The following is a 13,085-nucleotide window of genomic DNA, read 5'->3' on the forward strand; positions in this document are numbered from 1 at the left end:
AACAACGAATTGTTAGTTAAAGCCTTAAGCATTCAATCCATGCTTAATTGAGTTAATTTAAAGTTACTTCTAATTAAAAAAGGGTTAAAATAATGAATAAATCAGGGTTTCTCACCATAGTGTAGATAAGCGCGAATGTTGCTTTGGGGTTAGGCGAGGGTGGAGGGAGGAAAGAAGAAATGTGTGCCAGCCTATTTAAATTTGAAGTGTCACATCAGTCCCAAGTGCCAATTTCTTCATTTTATGTGTACAGCATTTTACCATTTAGTGACCTTCCAGAAGATACCTGTTGTGTTGGCCTGAAGAGCGACCTGGTGTATTATCACACTCTAACTGAGAGAGCATGTCCAGACGTTGGTTGATCTTAGCGATGATGGAATCTGTGTTAGTGTTTTTAGGAGCATCCCAAGCTTTATTGCCAGAGTTATAGCCATAATTTCCTGAATAATTTTCTGAATTATCTTGGTTGTAATTGTAATCATAGCCATCATACCCTAACAGAAACAAAACAAAAGATCAGACATTCAGGTTAGGAAAAAAAATTGAAATAAGTCAGAGGAACAGACTTTCAACCATAGGCTGTACCACTATTCAATAAGATCATAACTAATCTGTACTTAAACTTTATTCACCCAATAATTAATCATAGCCCTCAAAACAAACAACAATGGACTGATCGATTTTGAAAATTAATGGCCCTAATATCTGCAGCTTTGAAGGGGAAGACAGTTCCAGATTTGTTTCCCAACTTTACTCTGAAATGGCCTAGACCTCATTTTAAGATTATGTTTTCATTATTTCCTCTGAATCCAGAATAAATGTCAGAGTCATAGAGCACAGAAACAGGCCCTTTACTCCACCACATCAACGTCAACCAAAAATGACCTAATTGTACTAATTCCATTTAACTGCATTTGAGTCACAGTTTACTACTTTTGGCATTAAGTGTCCATCCAGATGCTTGCCTGGGTGATAAGTTGTTTTCCCTCAGATACCCTCGAAAGCATTCACTCCCTATCTTAAACTTACACCCTCTAGTCTTAGCGTCTTCCACTTAACCCAAATTGCTTTGTCTTAAAGACCTTAAATACAACATTCTTCAAACATCTAATCTCACAGGTATTCAAGTTTATGTTATGCAATAAGCAATTTAACTTTGGCAAATTACAATGAAAAACCCCACAAAGGTCAATACACAATTACAAACAAAGTCTCATCAGTTAACTTTAAGTCACTGGTGACCTGACGCATGCATTGTTAGAAAAGGGATTTACAAGTCATCACATTCCCTTACATAATTCCACTCTGGAGCACCAACTACTCTTTTCCATGCTTCTAACAGTGGCAAGTTTAAATGAAAATGCAAATTTATGAATGAAACAGGTGGGAATGCCATTCTCATTTCATTGCAGTATTGCTTGGTATGTCAATCACTAGAAGGTTTTAAAACCTGACCAACAATCTCACAAAATTATCCAAAACATTTAAGTCTTCTTAGTAGAAGAACAAATATGTCTTCCCCAACTTCTCGTGAGAGCAACTTTGTCAAGTGCTGCATCAAAACTTTTGTATATCTGTGTGTTAGTTTTCTGTACCAAGATACTGTACATTGCTATACCTTTTAAGGATGGACAACTAACAAGTTTCAAAAGGCAAGACAATTAAAGTGAACAGACAAGCAGGTTTCATTATTTTTGCACACACATACTTAACCTTGCCTAACGAACATGTTTTCTATCTCCAAATGTCATTTTAACACATTAGATACAATGGAGTTATGGGCTAGGCCATTTCAGAGGGCAGTTAAGAACCAACCATTTGGAAGCCAAACCAGGTGAAGGTGGTACATTACCTACCCTAAAGGATAGCAAGCCAAATAGCTTTTAACAATAATCTATAAATTTCAGTGTTACAGGTTATTAGCATTTTATTTCAAATTTCATTAACTGAATTAAATGCCTATAGCTACCACCGTAGCATTTGAACCATCGCTAGATTGTCAGTTCAGGTTCACTCATCTAGTAAATAATCGATAACATTGCTTGCAATTCAATTAGGCCCAAATTAACAAATTTGATCATCAGCATTAACTGAATCCGAGACTTGCTTTCCTGATAAACCCATTATTCCTTACACAACACAAGTCCATTATATGTTTCAATAAACTGAATTCATAAAGCAGAGGATTCCCATGAAAAGCAGAGATAATTTTTTTATTAAGATGTTAATTTTGCTTGTTTAAAATAGGAGAAATCACTTTTTCTTATCATGGTCCAGTTGTAACTGTTTCACTTTGTGCACTGCAATGTCCACATTATAATGGACCTGCACTGCACATATTCAAATAATGTAAAGTGGCAATTCCTGAGCCTATTAGCCCACAATGCCTCCCCAATTCTGGGATTAAAGTGATAAACTGAATGCAAATCACCTTGACCATCGTCTCCTCCTGCGTTCCAAGCATCATCGTCTCCGTACTCTAAGGAAAATAGAATCAGACACCGATCATCAACTCAATTGATACTTCAATCGCTTTCACAGAAATACACTTTACTGGTTTGTTTGTAAGGAGGTAAAAGTCAGAAGACTCTGGCATAATGTTATAATAGCAATGATGAGGTAATTCAGCTCAACGTAACTAACAAGTTAAGTCATGCATAATAAGCTACAATATATACAATCCTTGCAGGTGACCCAAGGCAGGCTTCTGTCAATATTCTAATATCTTCACCTGAAGGGACTGACATGCAACTTGCATAAAGAATCATTGCTCATATAAGCCAAATGAATACTGACAAGTGATTTGAAGCTGAACGGATTACAATATTCACCATATTCATTGTAAACATACAGATTTGAGAGAGCACAAGTTGAAAACCTAATGGATTTCACCACCACCCTGATACTTCAATCCCCACTTTCCTAAACAATAAGTTCTAGTGCCAACTGTAATGCAACTATTACCACTTGTCCAGTGCAAAGAATATACCTATTCAACCTGATAAAACGTGTGCATTACCACTCCAGAGACAGACTGATGCATTAAACACTAAAGCAAAATAAATTCTGGAAGGAGATTTAAAAAGCAAACTCAATGCCCATACTCAATTGTTAACAGTCATTCAGACCAAGAGGCTGAAGACATCTTGTAGCTGCAGGACATTTGATACACAAATTATATAACACTAACTCACCTCAAAAGACAGGCACCAATTTAGCACGGAACTGTTTTAGGTTTTACGCAAAGACTGAGATGAGAAGAGAAGGCTTAACAATTAGAGATTACAGAATAAAAGTAAGCATGCAATAAATCAAATTGACTGTAGAATGATATAAACATGCAAGTGGGGATTGAGGCACTGTGAATGTACCCGGGGGGGCGGGGGATGGAAGACCACAACTGAGTTTATCCTAAGTAAATGTTTCTTATTCCACTCATTAACCATTTCCAATCACATTCAACATTACAGGATCTTATAATACAATTACACAAAATAGAAACAGATACATTGTTTCAATCTGAATAGTCCATATTTCTAGCACCTATACTTCCTATTATGTAAGGAATTATATTTTGTTTTCTCACCCACTTGTTTTAAAAAAAGATTAGATATTTCAATGCAACCTACTTTTGACTTGTGAACAATGCAGGATAATTCCCCAATGTGGAGACATTAAGGCATATGTTTGGCAACATCCAATATATCTCAGTCAAGAATAAACTTGAGGATTTTGCCACAGGCCAATAGACAAACGGTAGCACGTTACACATTCCTATCCATGCAAAACTTGTAACAAAATTCATCCAGTATAAATGAGGAATGTTGTAATTACATTGAAAGAATCAGAAAAAAGGTATCGTACAGGATTACTTTATGAAATGTCTCAGGAGATATTATACAATCAAGCACAGAATTAACAGCACCATACCAGCTAAATGTTTCTCAAACATGCAACATATAGAAAGAAAACAAAGGACTACAGTGCATGATTCTACTAACTTTCTTTCATTACCTAGAAACGATAATAAAAGAATCAGAAATGATCCATATGTTAGGACATTTTTCATTATAGGAAACTGTCAATAAATGCTGGCAAAACCAGTGATGCCTATGTCTAGAAGGCAGTGGAGTGTAGCCTTCTTGAATATCCACTCCATATTTGCTGCAGATGGACCTGCAATGCCATCATAAAAGGAAATGTCAGAATTTTGACTCAAACACTGAAGGGACAGCAATAGATTTCCAAGCCATTCACTATTCTGACTTGGACAAGCACTTGCAGAAGGTGGTGTTTCCACATATCTGTTGTCCTGGTCCTTCTCGATGGAAGTGGTCGCAGGTTTGATAGGTGCTGTCTAAGAAGACTTGGTGAATTTCTTCATTGCATCTTGTAGATGGTACATACTGCTGCTACCGAATGTCATTAATGTTGGAAGTGAATGTTTTTGTATGTGGTGCCAATCAAGCAGACTGCACGATCATGGAAGGTGTTATGCTCAAGTGTTGTTGGCATCACACTCAACTCGGCTATTAGGGAGCATTTTATTATACTCCTTGTAGATGACGGATAGGCTTTGGAGTCAGGGAGCAGCAACATCATTAATGACTTACTGCAAGATTCCTGACCTCGTTTTGTAGTCACTGTATTTATATCACTCACCCAATTCAGTTTCTGGTCAATGGTAACCCCTTAAATGTTGACAGTAGGGAATTCAGTGGTGAAAATCGTTAAGGGGTTATATTTATATTCTATCTCATTGGAGGTTATTGCCTGGCATTTGGCTTAACTGCCATTGTCAGTCCAAGCCTGTATATTCTCCAGGGTCTTACTGCATTTAGGTATGGACAGCTTCAGAATCGAAATGATTTTAAATGGTGTTAAATACTGCACAATCATTAGTGAATATCCCTACTTATAATCACATGATGGAGGATAGGTAATTGACGAAACAAGATGAAGATGGTTGGGCCTAGGACAATATCCAAAAAAAAAACCTCCTGGAAATGGACTGTGGAACTGAGATGACTGACCTCCAACAACTACAACCATCCTTCTTTGTGCCAGGTTAGACTCCAACTTAACTCCTTACACCACCAATTTCCACTGACTCCAATTTTGCTTGGGTTTCTCAATACCACACTGTTAAATGCAGCCTTGACATGAAAGGCAGTTACATTCTCCTCACATCTGGAATCACCTCTTCTGTCCTACGCCGTAGTGAGGTCGGGAACTAAATGACACTGGTTGAATCCAAAACAGGAATCAGTTCAAATACTATTGTTAAGCAAGTGGTGCTTGACAGCACGGATGATCACACAATTTTGAGCACGTAGAAAGACATTTGGTCCAATCTTTTCTACATGACCCTGCACACCATTTCTATCCAAAAAAATCCAGTGCCTCTTCAATGCCTCAACTGAACCTGCCCCCAACAGTGCATTCCATTCCCTGACTACTACGTGATAAGGTTGTTTTCTTTTCACTGCAACAGCTTGGCTATGGGTACAGAAAATTCTAGAAAATCTTCAGTACTTGAATGCTGTCAGGGACCACGGACTTTGCAGTATCCAGTGACTCCCACCAAAACATCAAGAGAACCAAACTGGGTGAAAATTGACATATGATTCTGGGGAACCTGACGCAGGCAGAGATGGCTCATCCACTCAATGCTTCTGCCTTATCTCTTGTGCTAATATGCTGGGATCCCTAAGCACTGAAGAGGACAACGTCAGTAGAGGTTCCTTTCTCACTGAGCTGTTCAATTATACATCATCATTCATGACTGGATGCAATAGGACTGCACAGCTTATATCTGATGTGTTGGCTGTGGAATCTCTTAAGTCTATCACTTGCTGCTAATGCTATTTGACACACAGTTCGCACTATTTTGCACCTTCTTCAGGTTGAGCTCATTGTTAGGTATACCTAGTGCAGCTCCTGGCATGCCATTGTGCACTCTTCAATGAACAAGGGTTGATCCTTTGACTTGATGGTGTTTGTAGAGTGGGAATACATTGGTCCATGAGATTGCAAATTTTGTATGTGTTCAAATCTGTTGCTGTTAGCCCACAGCACCTCACGGATGCCCAGTCTCAAGGTGCTAGGCGTGTTCAAAGTTCATCTAATTTAACATGGTTATTGTACCCACACAGCACAACGTAAGGTATCATCAACGTAAGATTTGGACCAGGTCTCCACGAGGACTGTGTGGTGTTCACTTTTACCAAGACTGTTAATGGACAGATGCATCTACAGGGAGATTGGCAAGAATGAGATCAAGTATGGTTTTTCTTGTTGGCTGATGACACTGATGCTATTCCTTCCTGATTGCAGACCACTGAGTCTACCTCTGCTGGGCTTATCCTACCAATAGGTGGTGTCTGAGATAATTGTACCTCACAGACACTCTGAGAATATGAACGTCAACATTGCTACTTGACTGGTCTGAAACAGTTCTCCCAATTCTGGCCCTGGCCCAGGCCCACAGACATTAGTAAGGAGAATTTCACAGTGTCAAAAGAGCTGTGTTTTCCATTGTCATTTCCAGGGCTAAAGTCCAGGTGGCCCATTTGATTTCATTTGTTCTGAGACTTTGTAAAGACGATTGCAACTGAGCAGCTTGTTAGGCCACTTCAGAGGGTAGTTAGGGCCACATCGTCTCGTCTAGAATTACACATAGGCAAGAACAACATTCCTCTTTAAAGGATGTTAGTGAACCAAATGGCTTTATTCAACAATAGACATTATAGACTCAATTCCAAACTTATTGATTCTGCCATGATGGGAAATTATCCAGTCGCCAGAACAAGGCTTGGGTAACACTGTCCATCACCTCCCCCTCAGTATAGCCAGTGCCAAGGAGCAAGGTAATACTCAATATTACACTAAATAGAATATAACTACATTAAGATATAATCTAAAACTTTGAGCATCTACCACATCTTAAATGCCCTGTGCCAAATTATCCAGAAGTAGCCAAGCTAAAGGAAGAAGTGACCAAAGACTTAAAAAGTTGTTCTAAATTTGCTGTACGTTCTAGGCCTAGATAACTACTGTTGTAGGATGACTGAATACAGAATTTGCTGATAATATGTCTCCGAATAATTGGGAGGCACCTGTCACAAATATTAAATTACAAATGCACCATACTGCCTAGCACAAGATTTGCTTCCTGTTCTGTACAGAAACAGTAACCAAATGCACTAATCTAGTCCTCAGTTTTTGTTCCCCTAGGAAAGAGAGACAGTACGTTCTTGTTAGGGAGAAGGGCAAGACCAGTAGGTGTAGGGAATACTGAATGACTAGAGAAACTGAGGTTTTGGTCAAGAAAAAGGAGGAAGCATATGCTAGGTACAGACAACAGAGAGTGACTGAATTCCCAGAACAGTATAATTAAGAGGGAGATCAGGAGTTCAAAAAGAGGGCATGAGTTGACTTCAGCAAATAGGGCTAGGGAGAATTCAAAGGGATTCTACAAATACATCAAGGACGAAAGGCTAACTAGGGTCAGAATCGGGCCCCTTAAAGATCAACAAGGTAACCTATACACGGAACCACAGGAGATAGGAGTGATACTACATGAGTATTTTGCATCAGTGTTTACTTGGAGAAGGGTTATGGGAGATTAGAACATGGGAAAATAAATGGCGACATATTGAAAAATATCCACAATAGAGGTGGTGGTGCTAGACTGCTTAAAATGCATAAAGGTGGCTAAATCCCCCAGACCTGATCAGGTGTACCCTATAAATCTATGGGAAAACTAGGGAGGTATTGCTGGACCCCTTGCTGAGATATCGGTATCATCGATAGCCACAGAGGAGGTACTGGAGGATGGCCGACATGGTGATAAGGAAAAGCCAGGTAACCACAGACCAATGAGATTGACAGTGGTGGTGAGCAAATTGTTGGAGGAAATCCTGAGATACAGTATTTATATGCATTTATAAGCAAGCACTGATCAGAGATAGTCAACTTGGCTTTGTGTGTGGAATGTCTCACTAACTTGATTGTGTGACCTGTATGAACTTCAATGAAGCCATCTGACAAGGTTCCTCATGGCACACTGGTTAGAAAGGTCAGATCACTTGAAATACAGGGGTACAGAACTGGTTCGAAGGTATAAGCATTTAGACACATATGGACATACATGGAATAGTGTAGGTTAGATGGGCTTCAGATTGGTATGATATGGCACCACAACAAGTGCCGAAGGGCCTGTACTGTGCTGTGCTGTAATGTTCTATGTACAAGATACAGGGTGTGATGGAGGGCTGCTTTTTAGACAGGAGGCCTGTGACCAGTGGTGTGCCATAAGGATCAGTACTGGGTACACTACTTTTGAGTTACAGACTTTGAGCTATAGGGAGAAGCTGAATTGGTCGGTGCTATTTTCCTCAGAGCATCAGTGGAAGAGGGATGACCTTATAAGGATTTATAGGGTCATGAGGGGCATTGTTAGGGTGAACAGTATGTCTTTTCCCCAGGGTGGGGTGGGCAAAATCCAAAACTAGGAAGTCTTAAGTTTAAGGTGATAAGAGGAAAGATTTCAAAAGAACCTCAGTGGCAACTTTTTGACACAGAGGATGGTGTGTGCACAGAATGAGCTGCAGCCAAAGTAGTGGAGGCTGGTACAATTGCAAAATTTAAAAGGCATCTAGATTGGTACATGAATGGGAAGGGTTTAACAGGGATATAGGCCAAATGCTGGCCTTTATTCAGGTTATCTGGTCGCATGGATAACTGAAGGGTCTGTTTCTATGCTGTACATCTGTATGACTGTAGGAGTGAACGCAAGTGAAATCAGGCCCTCATGTTGGCAAGCATTGTGTGACAACAGACATTACTACCAGGCACTCCGAAATGCTATTTTCAAATTCAGTCCCAAGGCAAATCTTAAAATAATCCTAACCTAGAAAATCCCATGCAATTTTATATTCACCGAAGCAACTCCATTGAGATTGTTGCACAAGTTTCATTTTTATTACAGTTCATTACAACAGGAAGCAATCACCAGGTTTTTGCAGACAACACATCCAGGTGAACAAAAGCAGACTGAAAGACGATCTATATTAAGCAAATCGAGCAAGTATCTAATCTCTATACCCAAAATCTCTTATCTCTGCTCAAAAACAAGGTCTTAACAGAGATCTAGAAAAGTAGATGATGAATGGCAAGAATTAGTAAGCAATTACTAAAACAATATTGGAGTAATTTGGCACCAACGTTCCTACTAATACAGTACAGCTACCCAAGAAACAAAACTGGGGAGCATGGTCAAAGAATAATGGAAAGGCTGGGGGGGGGGGGGGGGGGGGTGGTGAAGAGAAGAGTCGAGGGAAAACGACGGCAAGTGGGGAGGAGAGGGGGGCAAGGGTGTGACGGGAGAGTTACATCACGCCGAGTTGGAGTGCTCGGCTTATGGGTCGTGCGTGCGCGCTCTGGGAGCGCGCTTGGAGGTGGTGGTGGCGGCGACGGCCATTTTGTTGTGATCGAAGGAATCGGGGAAAAGGGCATTGGAGCAAGAGCGGTGGGTGAAAAAAAAAGACCCTCACCATGCACCACACTCCTGCCATAAATCAACGCACAGAATTAAATGAAACTCAATTTAGACGGAAAAGAAAAATTAGGAACCAATCAGAAAACATCCAAGCTTTAAAACCGCCACGGAATAGCGATAACAAACCACGCGTGCGAAAACGTGCGCCACAATTTTTATTTGTCTCAACACGAATTTGTTTTATTTCTAAAAAAAAACCCTCCAGTGATTCATCAACCCTCCAAAAATATCCCGGGTAGAAAAAAAAAGCGATCGAACCGTGTCTGTAAAAACAATTCGACATCTCTGTCGGAGGGAACCAAGGCTGCTCGGCGGATGATTGACAACGTCGCCAGCCAATGGCAGAGATCTCCAGGAGTGGCTGGACCAATTAGCGAAACCGGGATGGGACGGACCACCGTGGCAATGGTGCGGTTTTACTAAAGGCGCAAAAAAAGATAAAGGAGGTAGAAGCAAACACCTAATAATAGGGGCGCCAACGGAGGAAATCGGGCTTTCTATGGCAATGGGGTTGTTGAAAGAGGGGAGAATAGAAAAAGAAGGAATTTGTCGATTTTCACCAAGGACGAAAATGCTGATGGGGCAGGTGGAGTCGCGAATGCTAAGGAAAGGGAAAGCCCGATTGTAACCCACCTCCGTAGCGACCGTCCATTGTGGTCCGGCTTCAGAAAGAAAACGGTCGGGCCCTCGGCGACGTCAAAAGCGTCGAGTCACGTGGGGTTGTCGCGTCGCGGGTTGTACATCACGTGGGGCGCGCCGCACGACTGTCTGGCCGCTGCTGACATGCGTGTTACTTTTTACCTTAGTGCTTCATTATTGGCGGAGCAATGGGTTGATCCTCCTGTTTCAGTAGGTGCAGGATCTGGTGTCAAACCTCCCATTTTCCTTTCGACATTTCCTTTCTTTCATCGAGTCTTGTCCTAAATCAAGCGTACCTGGGTTCAAGGTTAGCCTATTCCAGAAATGTGTAAAATGTTAATGAGGAAAATATCTAAGTCTAAGAACTCTTTCTCAGAAGGTTGGTTGTTTTTGGAACTCAATGCTGCTGTGTTGTACTTTTTGGTTGACATATCTCAATAGGTTATTTGTCAATAGAGAAATCAACGCTTATGCGGGAAAATGAACAGATCAGCCATAATCCTACTGAATGGCAAGGACCAGGTTCCAGGAGTTAAACAGAATGAAGAACCGAAATTGCTGAAGAAATTCAATGGCCTAGCATCCCATTTCCTAGTTCTAGGGCTCCTTCAAATATCCATCTAATAATTACTTAACTGTCTTGAGGATTTCTGCCTCAACTACTTTTCAGAGATGAAGGATCTCAGGATTGGAAACATTAATTCAGTTTTCTCTTTACAGCCATTGCCAGTCCTGCTGAGTTTCTCAAGTAGGTTCTCGAGTGTGTCTGAACCAGATATCGAGAATCCATGAAGTTTCATACCATTTTCCAACTCTAGGCCCAAATTACGGTACTTCAGTGATTACCTAAATATTTCTTAAATGTCTTAAAGGTTCCTGCCTCAACCAACCTTTTCTGAAGAAGGGTCATGAGCTTGCTTTCTCTCCATGGATGCTGCCTGACCCACTGTGATCTCCAGCATTTGTTTTCAGTACAGATTCCAGCATCTGCAGCAATTTGGTCCTACCTTTTCAGAAAAAGAGGTGTCATACGATACTCAATAGTAACTCTGTTACTTGCTTTATAGAGTATTGCCAGATCTGCTGATCTTCTTCAGTCTTTTCCTTTCCCTTTTCTTCTGACTAGGCAGTTTTGTAAAGATGAAGGATTACTTTTCCTCCAGTCCAACTTGGGTATCTGTGTCCCACATGTCCCTAAAGGTGTGTCACAAAACCTAACCAAATTGCCTTTTGAATAATATGATACTGTACATCCAGTTCCTCCAGGACCAAAGATTAATTTATTCCACTGGTAGAATTACTGCAAATCCCAAAGTGTTGAAATAGCCAGATGGGGGATCTGAACTGCATGCCCTGCCTCACTGGAGGCTGTGTTTGATGAGGCAAGGAGTTAGATGGGCTGAGATTGTGCCAGGTTTTCACATGCTGTTTGTGTTATACCTAGTCTGGGCCTGCTGGTCACACTAACAATAACAGTCAATGCTCGCTGGAAGTAGCACACTGAGAATTTCCTCAACATAGGTGCGGTCTTTGATGTGACTGCGTCACACTCTGTGTCCTCCACTACTTCAGTATAACACCAACTTGTCATGAGGCTTGCCAAAGCCATCAGACAGGGGGCCAAAAGGGCCAATGATGGAGGTGGAATCCCCACTGTATTATTGAAAGGCTGTGTGCCACCAATTTGCAAAAACTATAGACTGGTTACTGTGCAGGAGGAGGCTGTTTAACCCATTGTATCTGCAACAGCTCTCTGAATGAGCACTTCACCTCCTGAAATTCCCCAGCCTTTCTCCCTTCAAGTTCTTTCTTTTCAGGTAACATTGCTCGTACTACACTGGTAATAATAACACTTGCCTTTTAATCCAATACATCATATATTTCATAAAACTTTGAAAATCCATTTCTTTAAAATTCTATAAATTAAATGGATAGACAGAGCTCATGTACAAAGGTTGTTTATTAGTGGGATCTATATTCAAGGGACACAATTGAGGGAAAAAATGCAAGCCATTTATAATTCATAGAGTGATGAGCCTTTCAAATTCTCAACCTCTGAAGCTGGTGGGCAGACAAACATTAAATTCGAGAGAGACTGATATATTTTCACTTGTTAAATAGTATCACATAATATGGGGATAGCACAGGAATATGGCGTTAAAGTTGATGATCAGTCTTGATTGAAAATGGTGAAGCAAGCTTGAGGCGCAGAATAGCTAACTCCAGCTCCCATGTTTCTATTTTCACAGAGTTGAGGGAGTTTTATTTACTAAAAAGTTGAGAAATTAGTAATGTGTAATTAGTAATTTATTTAACAAATAAATTTAGCAGCAGGCCATTCAACCCTTTGTGCCTTCTCCACTATTTGATAAAATCATGCTATTTGTGATCTCTATTTCATCTTCCTTTGTCTCCATTGTTAGTCAAGAATCTATTTACTTCTGCTTTAAAACTTTTCAATGACCTGCCTCCATCTGAAGAAGAGATATCCAAAATGTCACAACACTCAGATGAAAATTCTCCTCATCTCCTCCAGAAATGAGTAACCCTATTTTTAAACGGTGTTCCCAAGTTCTAGTTTCTCCCATAAGGGGGAAACATCCTTTCAGCATTCAACCTGTCGTTCTCTCAGGATGTTACTAATTTCAATAAGATCACACCTCATTCTTCTCAACTCGAGCCTGACTTTTCTTCATAAAATATCCATCCCTTCCCAGGTATCAGACAAGTTTTCTCTTGCCTAAGACACTTTCTACACCAGTCAAAAGAAAGGGTCAGCTGACATGAAATGAACGGAATTCTGAGAGTGGCAGTTAGCACCAGATACGAAAACTGACAGATCACCTTTTGGCTGATTGCTTTAGAATCCAGCCAAATTAAATTA

General features: G+C 40.5%; 1 protein-coding gene across 2 annotated transcripts in view; it reads right to left on the minus strand.

Moving 5' to 3' along the window:
* The window catches only part of LOC125447464 (A-kinase anchor protein 8-like), a 30,199-nt gene extending 19,886 nt beyond the window's left edge, over window positions 1–10,313 (minus strand). The window contains exons 1-3 of one of the 2 annotated variants that reach the window (XM_048521827.2): window positions 10,196–10,313; window positions 2,432–2,479; window positions 287–494 (exon numbers count right to left, since the gene is read on the minus strand). In XM_048521827.2, the coding sequence (XP_048377784.1) occupies window positions 287–494; window positions 2,432–2,479; window positions 10,196–10,214 (275 nt within the window). In that variant the 5' untranslated portion in view covers window positions 10,215–10,313. Of the gene's footprint in view, window positions 1–286; window positions 495–2,430; window positions 2,480–10,195 lie in introns of both variants that reach the window. The other variant, XM_059639883.1, reaches the window with a different exon arrangement.
* Between the last annotated feature and the right edge of the window lie 2,772 nt (window positions 10,314–13,085).

The sequence above is a fragment of the Stegostoma tigrinum genome, chromosome 35, assembly GCF_030684315.1.
Source record: "Stegostoma tigrinum isolate sSteTig4 chromosome 35, sSteTig4.hap1, whole genome shotgun sequence".
Taxonomy (NCBI): Eukaryota; Metazoa; Chordata; class Chondrichthyes; order Orectolobiformes; family Stegostomatidae; genus Stegostoma; species Stegostoma tigrinum.